This window comes from Hemibagrus wyckioides, linkage group LG15 (genome assembly GCF_019097595.1).
Source record: "Hemibagrus wyckioides isolate EC202008001 linkage group LG15, SWU_Hwy_1.0, whole genome shotgun sequence".
NCBI classification, from domain to species: domain Eukaryota; kingdom Metazoa; phylum Chordata; class Actinopteri; order Siluriformes; family Bagridae; genus Hemibagrus; species Hemibagrus wyckioides.
Genome location: NC_080724.1, coordinates 16421665 through 16439475, shown reverse-complemented (window position 1 = coordinate 16439475; position 17811 = coordinate 16421665). Strand labels below are relative to the sequence as shown.

The following is a 17811-nucleotide window of genomic DNA, read 5'->3' as shown; positions in this document are numbered from 1 at the left end:
TAGCCTTCATCAACTACAGCAGAAATCTTGGGTTATAATAACAATGCGTTGGCGACGTCAGCAACTGCATTGAAGAGCCAGCGAACTCGAACAAAACAAACAGAAATCTATTGGTGCAAAATCAAAAGCCAACCCGAGGGTTGACCAGCTTAACAACACGCTTGACAACAACCACTAAAAACGTCAGGCTCTATGCACACCTTGGAAATGAAACTGTACTGTTAAAGAGATCATGCTACTAAAAACAGACCATGCAAAGGCAGCAACAGAATTAAAAGCACAAGATATACATCGTTTAGACAAAAATTGAAATAAACCCAAAGGGCAGCGTTTTGTAATTTGTTTACAAAACCACTGCGGTCAATACAGGGGCAAATAAACCAGGTTTTATATTGAATTAATTCAAATGCAAATCCTTTTTTTTTTTCTTCTGCTGATGCTGTTTTGCAAGATTCAGTTCTTTAGATCTACAAAAAAGAATTCTAATGAGAAAAAAACAAAAAACAATATCTATTATCTTGCTATATTACATATTACATTACATCTATGTCGGGAATAGAGTGGATAAATGTAATTTCCACCTCTTTATGATATTCAGACAGAATGGATTTCATTTCCATGCAAAGAGGTTCAGCCATGCAACTGGGAAAAAGGGTTCCTCTCACACACTCACACACACAAAAGTCTCGAAGTGTCAGAGCTCAGAGTGCAGAATTAGTGCTGGTTGGACTTCATCAGGGCACGAGGGAGACCTGCGGTGTTTGTTTTTTTATTTGTTTACTAGCAGCAACGGAAAAAATAACTCTTGGTGACCAATACAGAACGTCACATCTCTCCCCTCAAACAAAGCACACTGTTATTTCAAACACTGTCCTCAATACAGGACAAAACAAGCATGAATTCAAATAGGAAAAAAAACAATACAACCAATACACAAAAAAAAGAAAGACTGAAGATCAGTTGCACCAATAAAGATCAAATGAAGTGAAGATCTAGGTTTTTCCAGTTAAACCAATCAATGGGGTAAAATCTTCATCGGCTATTAAAACTTTTACATTGGATTTACTCTAATTGACCACCATGAAGGTCTAGAAATAGTAAACAGCAGCAATTTCTCTAGAAATCCATCATTATCTACGTTGAACACTAGCATAGAAACTAGCAAAGGCTTTCCTTTGAGGAACGTTTTGCTCTTCTAAAATTAAATCAGAATTGAGAATAAAATGAATCCTAACCTGAAATTCAACCTGAACTTAAACGAATGGAGCCAAAGTCGATTCAAAGTGTGCACCTACACTGTAAATTCGAAAGCTAAAACCAGGATAAAAGGCAATCCTTATTATCTTTTAGCAAACTTTGATGCGATTAAATTAACAGGTTAAAATTCCACGTTCAATCTTAATCTTATTCTTTCTTGGTGCAACTCTGAGAGCATACAGAAATCAGTCTTACCAGTCTCTGTTGCTCAAGCAGCTGATCAGCCTCCTCCTTCTCTTTTTTATAAAGGATCTCCATCTCGGTCAGCCTACACATCGTAACATCAGGACACAAGCATGAGCAAGCGTTTCTGTTTCATCTTGTATCTCATGCATAAAAACCCGGTTTCTGAACATCAGAGATTTACAGTGATAAGTGTTATCGAGAACTGTGCTACGAGTTCTGTCCTAACGCCAACATGGCCAGGTACCTCTTCTCCATCTCCTGCTTCATGTCGATGCCCTGCTTCTCCAGAAGTTCTCTCTGGGCAAAAGTCCAGTCCACAGGCTCCACGGGCGTCTCAGCTGATGGTGTCTTCTCCCTCTCAGCTCGCGCCTGCTCAGGGTGGTTAAAACGGAACACGTGGTTCTTGCCCATGATGATACGGTTACCTGAAAAACGTGTACGGAAATACTCGTTTTAGGTGTCCTTTGCATGCACACATCAGCATACAAGACTGTTTCCAACTTAGTTTGAGTGTTTTTCAGCCTCCTGATTCTTCAGTCATCTTAATGCAGTATTTTTGATTATTCAGAGATTTACAGCAATTCAAATACATTCTAATCTCTGTAGTAACAACTCATTCACATGGATTTGTACGGTGGATGCATCTCATCCTCTTGTTTATGATAATATTAGACAAGGACAAATTGTGACCGAGAATGAGACAAAGGAAATATTTCAACTGTTAGGAGAAGAGCCAAAGTGCTGAAGAAACAAGTGTGTTGGGATGTAAGAATGGAGGAGCTCAGACAGATAAGCAGGAGGAGGTCTACGGAAGACTTTAAAGGTCAGAAGGAGGATTTTGTACTGAATCCTTGATGCTACAGGTAGCCAGTGCAGATGATATCAGATGAGTGTAAGGATGTGTGGATTTTTTTTTTTTTTTTTTTTAGCAAAGTGACCTTAACTTAACATTTATTTAAGATGATAGCAGTCTTACATGCCATTATAGGAAAATAATCAAATGTCAGAGTGTTAATTCCACCACCTCAAAATGGCTTATTTTTCTATAACTGCATGCCCCATTGTGTTTCAGTCTTTACACCGACTCCATACAGAAGAATTTAACGGAGGACTCAGCATTGTGGAGTGAGTGAAGGCTTTAGGACTCACCTGAGCGCAGTTGCACAGCATCACTCACACGCTTGCCATTCACATACGTTTCAGAGCCTTCACACGGCACCAGCAACACAATCACTGCATTAAATGAGTAAACATTATAAATTAATGAACATTAAATAAATACTTCGAAACATGTTTTTCAAAAAAAACAAAACAAACAAACAAACTACTGGATCTGTAACTCATGAGCATCACAACATATGATTTCAAAACCTTTCCATGTACTGAGAAATTAATAGTGTCAGTGCTAAAAAAGTTTCTGCAATAACGTATCTAGCACACTTTCACAACTATTATTTTCCTCAGTATCGAGAAATGTGTGGAAATTCTTTCCTGTGATAATCACAGATACAGTATAGACATGGCTTGAAAATTGTGAAGGAGTGTTCTCCTAACTCTGTTTGCATAACCAACAGATGGTGTGATTTTAGCAAAACCTCACCATCTCCGTTGGCGTTCCGCTCGCTGCGGAAGATACAGTGCTCCTCTCTGATGTGTGCTCCACTCAGAACGATATCTTGCCTTCGCTCTGCATCGGCCTGGCCCACCCTGTCAACACAGAGGCACAAATCACTCACCAGCTGGCCTACAGGGACATAAAGCGGGACACCACTGACCCGGAAACAGCTGCTTAAGCTCCAAGCTGACAGTGTAGTATGGTTTAAAAAAAAGAACGAGAGAGAGAGAGAGAGAGAGAGAGAGGGAGAGGGAGAGGGGAAAAAGGCAAAAAGGAAAAAGGTACCCATATCCATGAACAAGTATAACTGTTCTCATAATTCTTTGAAAGCTGGTAATAAATCCTAGTAAGCATTATTTATAAACTCTGTTTTGAAAATATGAATTAAGTGCCAATATGCATTATAATGCCACGTGGTGTATTGGCACAGCCTTAGAATGATTTGTGATAAATCATAAAGCATCTTTAATATTTAATTAAAAAACATAAAACATTATGTTCATACATATACATTTTTGAAAACGTCATCACCTAAAGCTTCAAGTAAATTAAATATGTTAAATTATTTCTGTTAAATTAGGACACTAATGAACTTGACAAATCAAGACTAATTACAATTAATTATTAAAATTAATAAAAATAAATAAATAAATAATCACAAAAAATGATGGGTATTTATTTCCAAAACTTCAAAAAATGACAAGGGTGGTGACGGCACCCAACATAATTCTAAAACATAATTAAAGACTATTTATAGCCTGGTATTTGAGTCTTATCATATTCATAATTCATTATAACTGTTCCTATACTTAGCTTATCCTAAAATAAGTATAATGAATTATGAACATGATAAAATCTAGGGAAAAAAAAAATTCTACAGATGTCTTTGAGAGATACTATGAAATCCACTGAATCCAATCTGAAGCCAGTTTCACTATGAGGGATGAGAGAGAGCGCTTGCTTTTAGGATCGGATCATCGTTCACTTCGGTCCATCTGAAAAATGAAAGCGAAAAAATCCTTAGACAGCTAAGGAGCGAAGGGAGAGGTTTATACCTCGTAACTCCGTCTTTGATGTAGTACAGCAGGCATTCTGACATGAGAGGATCTTCGTTCAGGTTAACCAGGTGAGGGGTCTGTGGAGAGAGAAACACCAGTTAACAAATCTACCAGAGACAAATTTGTCAGTACATGAACAGCACGAATACTAGTGCTGTACAAAATCAGCCATTTAGTAAGAAATCAGGATTAAACAATATATTTGTAAGCATCTAGGGCATAATCTCGAGTCTATTTTTTTTTAACCACCAACCTTTTTTGGGGAAAACACCCCATTAAAGTCAGCAAAGAGATCACAAGGCTTTTCCGCATAAAGCTATTTGGCAGGATCGACCCGGTTATGGGAGGCAATAGGAAAAAAGAATGAGTGGAAAAAAACGAAAATGAAATCAAAATGGAGAAAATTCAGGTAGTTTAAGATCATATGTGAATGACAGAAGCCACAGAGGGGGGAAGAGAGGGACTATGATGATGATGACGACGACATCTACAAGCTATGTAGTAAGCTTATTAAGCGCAGCTGAGTGACATACAGTACATGGAGTTACAGATCGCCTCTAACATTCTCTTTTCAAAAACACTCCCTATTTTTCTGTCAGGTTGAAGAATTTGTGCCGGCAGATCCATCGGACACAGCGACACTAATCATGAGCTAGTGTGATGTCCTCGAGTGGTTTTCACAGTTCATTGGGGTATCACAGGGCAGTGATGCTATACAATACTATTCCCAGGCTCATATTTGGTCAAATTGCTGTAGAACTGTATTGTAAATGTATTAATAGGCAATTAATATGGACAATAATCTATAACCTCTTCACATTCTTTACTAAATGTGTACCATGTCTACCCTTTATTTGTCAGTAACACTTGGCTCTATTGCTTAATATCATTCAGACGTAATACACGGACACAGAGAAGAAAAAGATCTGTACTTTTATTATTATTAGGACTATTATTAGGAAATTGTCTCACAATCTAGGAGGCTTGTGCGATACTATAATTAAACTACTACTACTACTACTACTACTATTAATAATAATATACAATATTACACAGCCATGACATTGAGAAATAGATAAAGAGTTTTATATCGAGGGTTTATTCTGATTATATTTCCATACCTGACATTTTTTGTGCCACAATTTAAGATTAGAAAACAGGAGATCAGCATATTATTATAAAATGATTGAAATAATTGTAACTGTTTAAATATGCTGTTTATTTTTCTCTCTCCTGCAGCTCAAACACATTGCGAGCCAGATCAACAGAGAAAAGGTCAGCCATGTATGCATTAGACATCCAAACAGGATTATATTGGAAATGTACTGTTATTATAGTTTATAATGTATATACTGGGCTTTTTTGTTTACTGATGAATCAACTGAAAGCACCGCCATCCAGCCGAGAGCAGCTCTTGACGGTACAGTTAATAATATTAATTTACCTTCACACTCTACTTAAGCATAAAATGGCAGAAATGCTTGTGTCCTGTTTTTTTAATCTTCTGAACGATTATCATTATTATGTGCATTTTTTCAAGCCTGAAAACTAATACTGGGATTTAGGTTGTCTAGTAATAAAAGTCTACTTCATAATGGAATCTACTCATAACACCAATACAAACCTGATTAGATGAGAAAACACTAAAATCCTCAACTGACAAGGAAGACGGTCTGTCATGATCAAACTAACAAATCCACAACACAATGTAAGCAAAAGAAAAAGAAAGTGGAAATGAAATAAAAAGGTTTCAATCTCAGTGTGAGAAAACGTGCGCACGGTAATTAACACAAGCAAACCGGAAGGTGATTAATGCACAGGTGGAGAGGGCAGCTACAACAGAAGGTTGATGATGGCCTCTTGAACTTCACAGATGTTGTACCTTTTTAGGAGAGAAGACACCCAGGGTTCCCCCGTCCTCCCGGATTGCAACACCCATCTCTGCCAACAGAGCCTCTCTGAGGAGACGAAGACACATGGCCATTAAATACATGCCAGATTAAATATTTCACAAATAGCACTTGAAGAAGCAGAATTCTGGGGGTTTTTATATACTGAATGTGGTTTGCCAGCACAGCTGTAATAACTGTTATAATACACTGATATACACAAGGAACAATAACTATTTTAAAAATATTTCATAATATAATAAGTAGAATAAATCTGTCAATATGTTAGGAATAAAACACATTAGAATAATCAGTGTATATGAGAAACTGATCAGTTTCACGGTGGTGTAATGCTACAATGAAATGTTACCACTGACATTTCTGTACAAAATGTTAGCAATTGTTATCTATTGAAAGCAATTTTTATACGTTTCCTGAAGAACCTGTTTAAGAAAACTTCAAGGAACGGCTTTATCTCTGACTATTACAAAGCGCCGAGACTGGAGTCGCCTTCCATAAATGATAAATAAATGTCTCAACCATATATTTATGTGGGTGTACCTGCCATTTTTTACTACAAAAACAACAAGAAAACTAACAGAATAGCTCTTCGTATAGAAAATAACTTCTGATCGTCGCTTGCATCGAGAGTTCGAGATAAAGGACATAACAGTGGTATCATAAAGACCTGGAATATTAAATTAAATGGGTTTCATTTGCGAATAGGGAGGAAGCTGTCTTCTTTCAGCGGAACTGACCTCTCCATCCGGATAGCCTCGGTCTTCCTCAGCTTCTCCTCCCATGTCTCATTCAGCTCTGCTATGATCTTCTCAGACTCCTGTAGGGGGAGACAGACATGTTCTATCCATTGCAGTCAGCCATTACAGGCATCACTGCTATCAGTGTCATGCATTTGAATGTAAATATATACTTTGCAGTACTGTCATGACCAAATAAAATGTGACTGATTTTTGTGGAATGGGTTTATCCTTCACTTGTTTAAATTCACTTAATCAATTTGTTTATTTTTTATTTTACACATCAGACACTGGATTGAAGAGACACCCTGCCATGCTAAATGATTAAACAATATTGATTTGTACAGGATTCAGTGAACTTGTCAAACCCAAGGACAAAAGGACAGTAATTTCCAAAGCCACTCAAATGTATTATCTGTGTGGTCAGAATAAGGGCGTTTTATGTGTGGCCATTATGAAAGGACAAGACATAATTATTACTATTTTATTCAAAATCCTACCACCGAGTAGGAGAAGTCACACACACTTTCTTTCTGTAGCTATACAGTTTGAGGGTGAGAGTACCATACTGAGGTAAAACAGAGCTAGACTAAAGAAACAGTTCATTCTCTGGATTCTTTATTGCGTCTCCGCTTATTGTCCCGAGTAAAGAGGAAGACTTGACCATCTGGCCTAAAACACAGGAAGTTTACAGTCTAAGCCCCCCTTGAAAATCCTTCCTAAAGGGTGAACACCCATGCCATCTGTTGCTCTCGAAAGCAGCACTTTTTTCTTTTGACTTTCAACACTGTTATGTGTAAAATGTTGATTGTTTCATTTCATATAAAAGACTTCCAGCTCATAAAGAACAGGATACACAATCCTACTAGAGGATGACTTACTAGCAGAATCGATCCAAAATAATTCATGAAAAATGCCTCGTTGATGCAAATCATTTATGCAGATATTTACGATCAGAATATGCCAAAACAGATAAAAAATAATAACGACGTCTTTACTAATTTCTCATGTCCTATTTAAGCCTAATACCCACAAAGAACGGACTATTTCCGTCTAATTTTCTGAACTGCGTTGGCGGCTGTCGTCACTGGATGACATAAAAGTGCGGGCTGTGGCTGTAACCATGGAAACTACAGCTCCGGAAGGCGAGATGCTCTAACAGAGTTCTCAAACAGAGTGTGAGCAAGCGAATAAGAGCGAGAGCGAGGGAGAAAAAGACGGTGACGACGCACGAGGATGACGCGTTTACATCCGTCGCTAATAGGAGGAACGTGATGAGACGGTCATGTTTGCCTCACGTTAAAAATAATGACTGTCAATCAACCTGCGCTTTTAGTTATTCTTCCGTGAAGAAAACAGACGTTATCAAAACAGTTCAAGGATTTTAATCTCTAAAACGGTAGGACTGCCAGCTCAACATCCCAAAGAAGGATACAATCCTTCTGACTTGTCTAATGTTACCACTTATCAGCAGCAGAACATTAGGAATAAATCTCTTGGGCCAAGCCTATGAGCTCATGAAGCAGTCAGGTCTGGGTAGGCTGCGGGATCAGGAGACGCCTAGAGCAGAGCTCACTAGCCACGTGTCTTCAATTGAACTGCTTATAACCTCATTCAGTGGAAATATTCATCATGGCAACACAGCAAACAAACCTCAGAGCCAAAAGCCTTTTGAAAATCCGATTAAAGCTAAAAGGGCATTCATGGACTGAACCTTGTCCCTCTTTTCCTGGATCTCTATAAGGAACAGTAACGCAGTCTGTAGCTTTGGGATTTTAGCATAAAAATTACACATTATATCATATCATACATTTTCATGATGCACTATACACATCACAATCATAAGGTTTGCAAAGACTATGCTAGCAAAAAACTATTTCTTTTGGAATAATTTGTCCACATATTAAATTATTAAAAGCAAGGCACATCATGCTCTTGAATCCATTTTAATTTACATTCATTTATGTTATTACTGTTATAAATATTCATTATATTCATTAACATGTAATCCTTTTTCTTTTTCTCTCTTTCAAGAAGTTATTAGGTCTACAAAAACGCAGCTTGTCATGCAATCATGACCCCGAAGACTTTCCTGTGTCGAGAAAAAACCTTACTTCTAAACGCTAATAAACGCTGATACCCTTCCAGAAGCACTAAATAAACTTTTATCCTCACAGAAAGTAAAAGCTTATTGTCTCCTATGGTCTATTTGCCAGGCTTGAATTATCTGCAATGGTCATAATACCAGTCTGTGAATTAACTGTTGCTACAGAAACGATAAAAGAGGCATATTAAAGTAAAACTGTGGTTTAACTACAGCCGGCACTGCGGACATAGAAAGTTAAGCGATGCCGAATTACCATTGATACTCGAGAAATTAACAGTGCTGTGGTATAACTGAAGAAATAAAACATGATGTTACTTAAAAATAAAATAACAGGGTGGATTTTTTCCCCCAGAACACTGTAATATAACCTATTACAGCTCATTGGACATTTAAGCATCATCCAGTGAGCTGATTATCATCTACTGATATAAAACTTTGCTTTTTATTGTCTTCTTAACTTCGAGAGAGAGAAAGAGAGAGAGAGAGAGAGAGAGACGGAGAGAGGGAGAGAGACAGAGAGAGAGAGAGAGACGGAGAGAGAGAGAGAGAGAATAATAAGCTAGTGAGCAAATGATTGTTTATAGCTGCTATAATGCATGTAACTGTTGGCAAATTGCTGTGGTTAAACACTTTAGCACTTCTTATTTCTGAAAAACCTATGGAATCATATTTCTTGGTATTATATCATTATATCGCTCAGCATTAGTAGCTGACTGATGTACCTTAAGCCTTTCGATGGCCTCCTCTCCGCCAGGGGTGGACATGATGCGCTCCTGGATGCTGCAGACGGACTGCAGGCCTGTGGGGCTGCACAGAGAACCGGACGATGGCGAGGCTGTGAGGGAACCCATAGGTGCTGTGGAGAGATGGCCAGGCCGTTGGTTCTCTGAAGCAAGCAAGTATCTATGCTGACTGTTCTGAATATCTTTCAGGTCTTGAGCCACAGAGGAAAACGGAGGACGAGATGGGAAAGAGAGGAGCGAAAATGGCGGAGACAAGTGAGAAAGAGAGAGAGTGAGAGAGAAGGGACGAGAAAGAGGAGGAAAGACTAGTGTAAGACACACAGTACACAATACAGGATAAAAAACAAACACACTGATCCAAAGATGAGGTAGAGAAAGCAGTGGTTTCCACACCTGTCTGTGGCTGTGTAATGGATTTCAGATTGGTGGGCCTAAGTGACTTTTTTGCCTTTAAGCCTTGTGCAACTAAAGTGCAGGGAATATTAAGTTATTAAATAAGTAATTCATGACCTATTATTGTTCAGTGCAGATCTGGAAAAGGGGTGAACCCGTATGTTGAGTATGAATCGGGGTAAAATTATACTCCGGAAATGTAAAAAATGTGATTGTTATATTTAAAAATATTATGCTTTGCATTAAGGTTCCCTTAACTAATATCATTTACAGGGTTAAACTTAATAAGACTTACAAACCTACCCTAACAAAGCAAGTATGATTTGAATTAAATAATATATTCCATCCAGGACAGAGAACTTTACTATTTCAGTTTTCCACGCAAACTAAAAACAAAAGTCCATCTTTATCTTGTTAACTCTCTTATTAGAGAGAGAGAGAGAGAGAGACTAGTGAGCAAACGATTGTTTATATCTAATATAATGTAAGCCATAACTTGTTTCTTAGATATTTCCACAACCAAAAACCAATTATAAATGGATACTGTATTTAAAATAGCAATTTTGGCAAACTGCTGTGTTAAAAGATGAATAAAACCCTGTTATAGGAAAAAAAATAAATGACGTTCGCTTTGCATCTTGCCGCATTGCATCACCCTGTCATTGATTATTGTCCTATTGATGTCCTGAAGTGTTTTATTCCTCTTATTATAAAGGACAGCAATTGACCAATGATTACATTCTTTTTATTTATTAGAGATAATTGTTTAATGCAGGTGGATATTATATGCTTTATTTGGTCCATTATATATTATTATTATTATATATTATATATATATATTTAAAAACTATTTATATTTATGGAATTTGGGAGACACCCTTCTCCAGAATGCTCTGAAGTCTCTAACAATAAATACATCCTCATCCTGGTTCACTAGGTCACAGACTAAGAATACGATCAGTGTAAATTCTCAGATGGGAAGGAAATGTAGCAAGAAATGCACAAAAACACAAATTTTAAGTGCTAATGTTTTACTTCGGAAAGATGCAGATCTTTAAATGTGGTTTGAAGAAAGCCAGTGACTCAGATGTTCAGAGATCTAGTGGAAGTTCATTCCATCAGAGTGTTTTGAGGAAAGTGGGTGTTGCTCTGTTTTTGGCTTTGTAGGTCAGCACCAGTGTTTTAAATCTGGCAGCTACATTCAATTATACACTTACACAAATATATAATACTTGGGTTTAATAGTAAAGCCTACAGTTTGTTCATGTTACCTAAAACCACAAAAATAATGTTAGTTAAAATAAACCTTAACATTTAATCATGTAAACACATGGCTTGGTTAGGGATTAATCAAGCCGTACTGAGGAGGTGAACAAACCAGGGTACAATCGATTCACTTTAAACTGATGATCTGAACGTGTGTGAAAACCACTTTTACTTCAGAAGAGGAGAGACATGAGGTGACAAAAGCAGCACAGAGGCCACAGACAGGGAGAGAGAAGGAAGGAGGAAGTGGAAGGGGGTTATATGAAAATACATGCTGCAGTTCGAAACTGTGACGCAGTAGGCTTTTTAACACACACACACACACACACACACACACACACACACACACACACCAGTCATTCAGAATGTCATCATGCTCTCAGTGATGGAGAGCTGAGCCACAAAGCTCTAGAAAATAGTCATGGGAGCATCTGAGGTGACTGAGAATGGACTGCTGAAACCTCTCCCTGGGGGACTGGAGAGAGATTTCAGCTGCCTTTTCACTCTATTCAGCGCCTGTGTGATAAATGGATCTCTCCTGAAACTTCCAGGGTGCTACAGCTGCTGTGCGGCAACGCGTTATATTTCTGCTCCATGCGCAGGTTTCATGCAATCTGAACAGCTAGCACACGCTGCTGGGTTTTAAAAACATTTTTAAAGCTTGAGCAACTGAATGCACACGCCTCTCAGTGAACGTCAAGAACTCCCAGACAGATAAAAAGACTTTTTTTTGTTCGTTTTTGAGATTTTTAGAGAGAGAGAGAGAGAGAGAGAGAGAGAGAGAGTGTGAGTGAGTGAGTGAGTGGAGTGTGTGTATGTGTGTATGAAACAGGATGTGAGACCAGGACAGCGACAGGCAAAGAGAGGAGATGGAACCAGCGGGACAAGACGAAGTGATAAATGTCTATATGCTAGAATGGTTAAAAACTAGAGCAATCTGACACTGCACAACAACTCACTAATATCCACCTCTATTTCTGCACACAAAATAATTAGTGCACCTTTTCTCCTGTAGTGCATAGAGTGAATACTGTCACCTGTAATAGATAGTTACATGACAAACAAAAAAAAAACTTAAAGATGAGAACTGCAAGAAAAAAAAAAAAACAACTACATGAAGACAGAAATGCAATGGGGAATGAAGAAGGTCGGCGGTAAATAGGAAATTTTTGACCAGGATGAAAATTTCCACAGTTTTCTACTTTACTGCAAATGCATCAAATTGGTCAGGATATGTCTGGTGTACACTCACCACCTATGTTAATACCTGGCCACCTGTTCATTCATGCAATTATGCAATCATATGGCAAGCGGTATGATGAATAAAATCATGTAGCTACAGATCAAGAGCTTCAGTTTAGGCTCACACATCAGAATGGAGAAGAATATGCTCTAAATGAGCTTGACATTGCCATGGTTGTTTGTTTAGGTCTTGCATGCTGGGATGCTTTTCTGCTTAAAACAATTGTAAAGAGTGGTTATTTGAGTTACTGAAGCCTTCTTGTCTGTACCAGTCAAACCAGACTGGCTATCTGACTCTAACCTCTTATTAACAAGGCTTTTTTTGTACAACATTCTTTAAGCTTAGTGACTGTTTTGCTGTCATACAGTGTCCATTGTTGCGCTGTGAAAATTGCAGGAGATCGGCAGTCATGGCACGTCACTGAGATCACGGTTTTCTCCCGTCCTGATGTTTGAGGTGATTAACGGACACTTCTGACATGTATCTGCACGGGTTTACGCGTTGGACTGCTGCCACATGGTGCACAGGTGATCCTATTAAAGTGGCTAGTGTGTGTACGATACTCAAGTGTTAAAAAGTAGAAATCTGTGCCACCCGAATTTCTTTAGTGTTTTAACTTGACTACGTTTGATTTAAGTGAACATGATTAAAAATGATAAAGATGTACAGCTCAGAGACAGACCTGTTACACATTATGGAATAAAGTCACAAAATACCAGAACATCTTACACATGGAGTATTTCAGTGCACAGAGGTGGGGCAAAGTGCATTCGCCTTTTAGTCATTAATTGAAACTGCACAACCCCAATCCGTCAGTCAAACATGGAAAAACAGCAAGTGCGCAGCATGCAGACAGCGTGCTAAATCATCCCCATACATCTCCCCCAGGCTCCGAAACCAGCTACACCTAATATGTCTGGGACTCCTTGTGCCTAAAGCTTTGGCAAGATGAGAAATGCAGACATGCAGAGGTCTGACTCCAGAGAGAGCCGGAAGCAAAGCTTAAAGCTCTCAGCAGCAAGGAAGGAACAAAGAAAGAGAGAGAGAGAGAGAGAGAGAGAGATATATAGAGAGAGAAATGGAGGAAAGGATGATGCAAGGTCATACATATACACACATTTGCTTTCACTTCCAGGGTAAACATTCCCCATTGGCTTGACTGAAGGAAAGCAGGAAGAACAGGAGAAGGGTGAGTGGTCAGAGTTGAGAGGATGAGTAGAAGAGTGATAGAGGAGGCAGTTCGTGACAAGTAGAAATGTACAGAAAAGATGAAGGGGAGATGGAACGATCCTATGTTATGCTTATAACAAGGTGCATGCAGGAAATTCTATAGTTCTAAGAAATCCAAATTATATAATGTTAGAAATAAACTGACATACTAAATATTTCGGTAAAAAAAAAAAAAAAACAATAATAAAAAATAAATTAAAAAAATTACGGATTAAATTGTCAGGAATAAGAATGGGGAACTTTATTTTGCCGACTGGACATTTTATAAGCCTTTAGGTTTTAAGACCTACACAATTATCTGATGATTATCTTAAATAGTTAGATGAATAGTATGATGATCATTTTGACTTTAAGCATCAGCGGTAGGGATGGCTATGGCAATACTAAACAAACCAGGGTAAACACCTTAGGAGTGGAAGAGTCTAACTACTGTTGTAATGTTACCTAAAAGCAGATGAAATAGCTTTGGAAAAGGAAAGGAAATGCGCTTAAACAAATTTTAAAAAATCTGCTCTCATTACATTGGAAGGGGAGTGCCTTCACCTAGCCTTTATAAAATAACAACAAAATAAAAACGCAAAGTCATCTAAACCTATGCAAACTATGTCAGACTGGTGTTTTTGCCATAGCAGTGCAACAGGCTACGGCGGCAGAAAGCAGCAAGTCAAATTCACACATGCGCAAATTAGCACTCTTTCTTTCAGCTCACCGTAGCCGTCCCCGCAGCCGTCGATGCCTAAAGTCCCTAATGTAGAGAGAGAAAAGCATTAGATCAATGCAGAGTGGAAGATAGAAGAAAGCCTGGCCAGTTGTATAATAAATATTGTGCTGTCTCATGGGCAAGCTTGATGGCGGCTTGCTGGAGGCACTGTGCTCTGACTTACTGTCCAGGATGTCCCCGAGCCCCTGGGCCCTGAGCAGATCCTTCAGACGAGTGACTTCATCCTTCAGCTCACGCACCAGCTTGGCGTTGGGGTCTTCGTTGATCACGGCATTGCACTTGATCTGCTTGGCTCGGTCGGCGTATCTGTGGGCGGGTGAAAGCGTATGAGCGTGAAGTGAAGCATGATACACAATGATGGAAGATGGAAAATGAGAGAAAGAGACAGAGGAGAGGAAACAAACAACTTAAAATGCTTTATATTATCTCTCAATTAATGAGAAACAAAAAGCAGCTAATTGATGCTAAACATGCAATTTCAAACAAAATCTAGTAATTTTTTATTTTTATTTGGAGCATAAATTTTTTTTTGCAGATTCTCCCGGTATGTCGCGGTATCCGCAAACCTTGTAGTGAATTGTTTTTATGTTGAAATGAGGTAATTTATTAATTCAAAAAAAAAACAAAAACACGATAAACAGGGGATTACTGTAATAAAGTTAGTAAAAGTTGTTTTAGGGATATCTCTACCCCTTTATTCTCATGAATATGCATGTATATGCAAATTAGAAACTCCAAGCCCTTCCCCCCACTACCCTGGTTTCATGTCTGAATGCAATGGCAGCTAATCGGCTAGCGATGAAACCTGACTGAATTTGTCACAAGTATTTATAGTCGAGTCTTGTTTTATTTGTCCTATTGAGGCTTTGTCATAATCTCACTGATTTATAAGATCGTACATTAAAATCTGTTTAAGTAGTTACAAATTTTGTTCATCACTAATATTAGCCAACTTAGCTTCCTTGCTAGATCAGAGCATGCCCTGCTGCTAAACCTTTTAAGTTACACAGAGTAATACAGGAATAATTAACATTATTAGTGAGCAGACATTGCAAAATCTACATAATCGGGCTGAAAAAGAAGTAAAGCATTTTTACATTCTGCCGTATTTTGATTCCCTGTCCCTACATCCCCCACAAACAGAGAGAGTAGTGATGTAGTGCAGCGTAATGGAGTGCAGTGTACCTCAAGGTGCTCAGGGTTTCATCATAGTTAATGTCAGCAGGGCTCAGAGCTGCCACCATAGCCGTCCTCGAGTTCCCACCTGAAACAAAAAGAAATTACTTTCGAACATTAATCTTAGCAGAAAGAAATGAACAGGACATTTCAGGAGCAACCTGGAGAAAGAAGCTACAGACCGGTGTATTGTTTGCACACAGTGCTTTATGTGTGGCATGGTGTGAAAACAACATTAATATAATAATTATCAATATAATATAATACAACATTAATATAATTAATATAATAATTAAATTATCACATTATATAAATATTTATATATTTGTTTGTTTATTTCATTCATTTACTATTTTGCTTTTTAATTAGGATTAATCCAATGCCAGTGGCTGACCACACATACCCAAATTCTCTCTCAGGAGCCATGTGAGAACAGAGTCTCGGTAAGGAATGAAGTCTGTCTTCTTTTTCTTCTTGCTCTGTTACACAAGAACAGCAATTAAAACCCACTCTGTTAAGATCAAGTGTTAGACCCCTGACACAGTTAAGTCTGAAAAACAAACTCGTCACTAATGGTGGAACGTTAATGGGTAGAGGTTCTCTAGAAAAAGGTTAGACGGTGCAGGGATTGATAGTTTGTCTTGTCTGAAATAGGAGTTAGAGGGTACGGGTTGAACACAGGAGCACAGTTTACCTTGCTGGTACAGTTATCCTGAGTAGGGAAGCATTGGCAGGAGAGAGAGAGAGAGACAGACAGCAGACAGTGTTACAGCACTGCAGTCAGACAAGAAGGAGAGACAGACAGACAGGAAGTCCATGCTAGACTAATAAACTCCATAATAATGCTTGATAATACTCACCACCTCAGCGAGGGCAGAGATGACCTTTCCAAGGGTAGTCAGAGATTTGTTGATGTTTGCACCTTCCTGTAAAGCAAAAAAATTGATAAATGAAATGTTCCTTGACAAGAACCTTGAAATCTCTTACATAATACATGAGAACAAAACGACATTTCTTTCTAAAATCCCAGCATTTTGGCAGAATTTCAGAATTGTTTTTCATTGAATGTTCCGTCACTTTCTTCTTCTTTCTGCATTAGTTACTGTACCAGAAAAATAACTTGTCATGAAATATCCCCCTCCCAACAGCAATTGTAGTCAAAATGATGGCACTACATACTCCTGCTTCACGGCTGTAAGTTATAAAGACATGTTGCAACAGATGCGTCAATGTTATTTCAGAGCGTCTCTTAAAAGCAGCATCTGTTCTTGTAAAATTCTGGGCCACATGCAAAGGATGCTATAATGAGCGTGTACCTTCAGACGCGTGCCTTTGGCCCCAGTTGAGTCAGCACGCTCGCTGCCTGCCAGGTCCACCAGGCTGACCTTGCTGACCTGAAACGAGATATCACAGGGACATTCATACCTCAGAGACAAATCAAATCAACAGAATGGATAAGGTTGGCCTCTACAATTTAATAAAAGTCATCAAAAAGAACCTGTATCTACTTCTGAACCTTTTCATTCAAACTGTTTTAGTCTTCATAAGGATTCAAATGCCCATCAGATCATTTAAGTGGATGACAGATTTACTTGCTCATAAGCCAAGCTACATATTTATATCACACTAAAATTTGGCTGGCAAGGGTACACTGGGATAAGTCTAGATAAATCGCAAGTGCAGCCTGTGTAGTAAAAACTAATGCAGTGACAGTACACAATGGCTACAGTATGCGTCGACACAACAGAGATGCTTTTGTGCTTCCAGCCGTCACACAATAAGCTCTACACAGGCCTAGCAGGAGGTCTCTCTCCCTCCCTCTGTACCCTGCAGCATGGCCGCCTCTCTCTCCCTGCAGAGACCAACTCAGCGAGTGTGCTTTCGTAGGTTGAGGTGACGGCTCTGACCTTTTCTGTGGACAGGTCCGTCTCGCTGTCATGCTTCCTTTGCGTGAAGACGATGGTAAAGACGGCATGCGAGCGGCTGCTGGTCTCGTTCATGTTGGTGGCAGCCACAGTCCTAGAGAGAAGAGGGGAGTTGAAGGACCATGAGACACTTAATACTGTTACTCTACTGTTGAGAGTGAAAATATCTCAAATATCAGCAAATTTATGAAATACTTTTTTGATTTTGAGATGATTATCAATCAGTTGAAACTAGCAAAAATGT

The 17811-nt window shown here is 38.6% G+C and overlaps 1 protein-coding gene across 7 annotated transcripts in view; it reads right to left on the bottom strand.

The window, feature by feature from the left end:
- The window catches only part of kif1b (kinesin family member 1B), a 76876-nt gene that overhangs the window by 33265 nt on the left and 25800 nt on the right, over positions 1-17811 (bottom strand). For 3 of the 7 annotated variants that reach the window (XM_058409533.1, XM_058409531.1, XM_058409532.1), the window contains exons 7-20: positions 17550-17661; positions 16959-17036; positions 16503-16568; positions 16046-16121; positions 15652-15730; positions 14630-14772; positions 9593-9726; positions 6764-6843; positions 5999-6074; positions 4114-4193; positions 3044-3150; positions 2593-2676; positions 1688-1868; positions 1453-1525 (exon numbers count right to left, since the gene is read on the bottom strand). In XM_058409533.1, the coding sequence (XP_058265516.1) occupies positions 1453-1525; positions 1688-1868; positions 2593-2676; positions 3044-3150; positions 4114-4193; positions 5999-6074; positions 6764-6843; positions 9593-9726; positions 14630-14772; positions 15652-15730; positions 16046-16121; positions 16503-16568; positions 16959-17036; positions 17550-17661 (1369 nt within the window). Of the gene's footprint in view, positions 1-1452; positions 1526-1687; positions 1869-2592; positions 2677-3043; positions 3151-4113; positions 4194-4369; positions 4433-5998; positions 6075-6763; positions 6844-9592; positions 9805-14454; positions 14491-14629; positions 14773-15651; positions 15731-16045; positions 16122-16336; positions 16355-16502; positions 16569-16958; positions 17037-17549; positions 17662-17811 lie in introns of all 7 variants that reach the window. The other 4 variants (XM_058409529.1, XM_058409534.1, XM_058409528.1 and 1 more) reach the window with 3 other exon arrangements.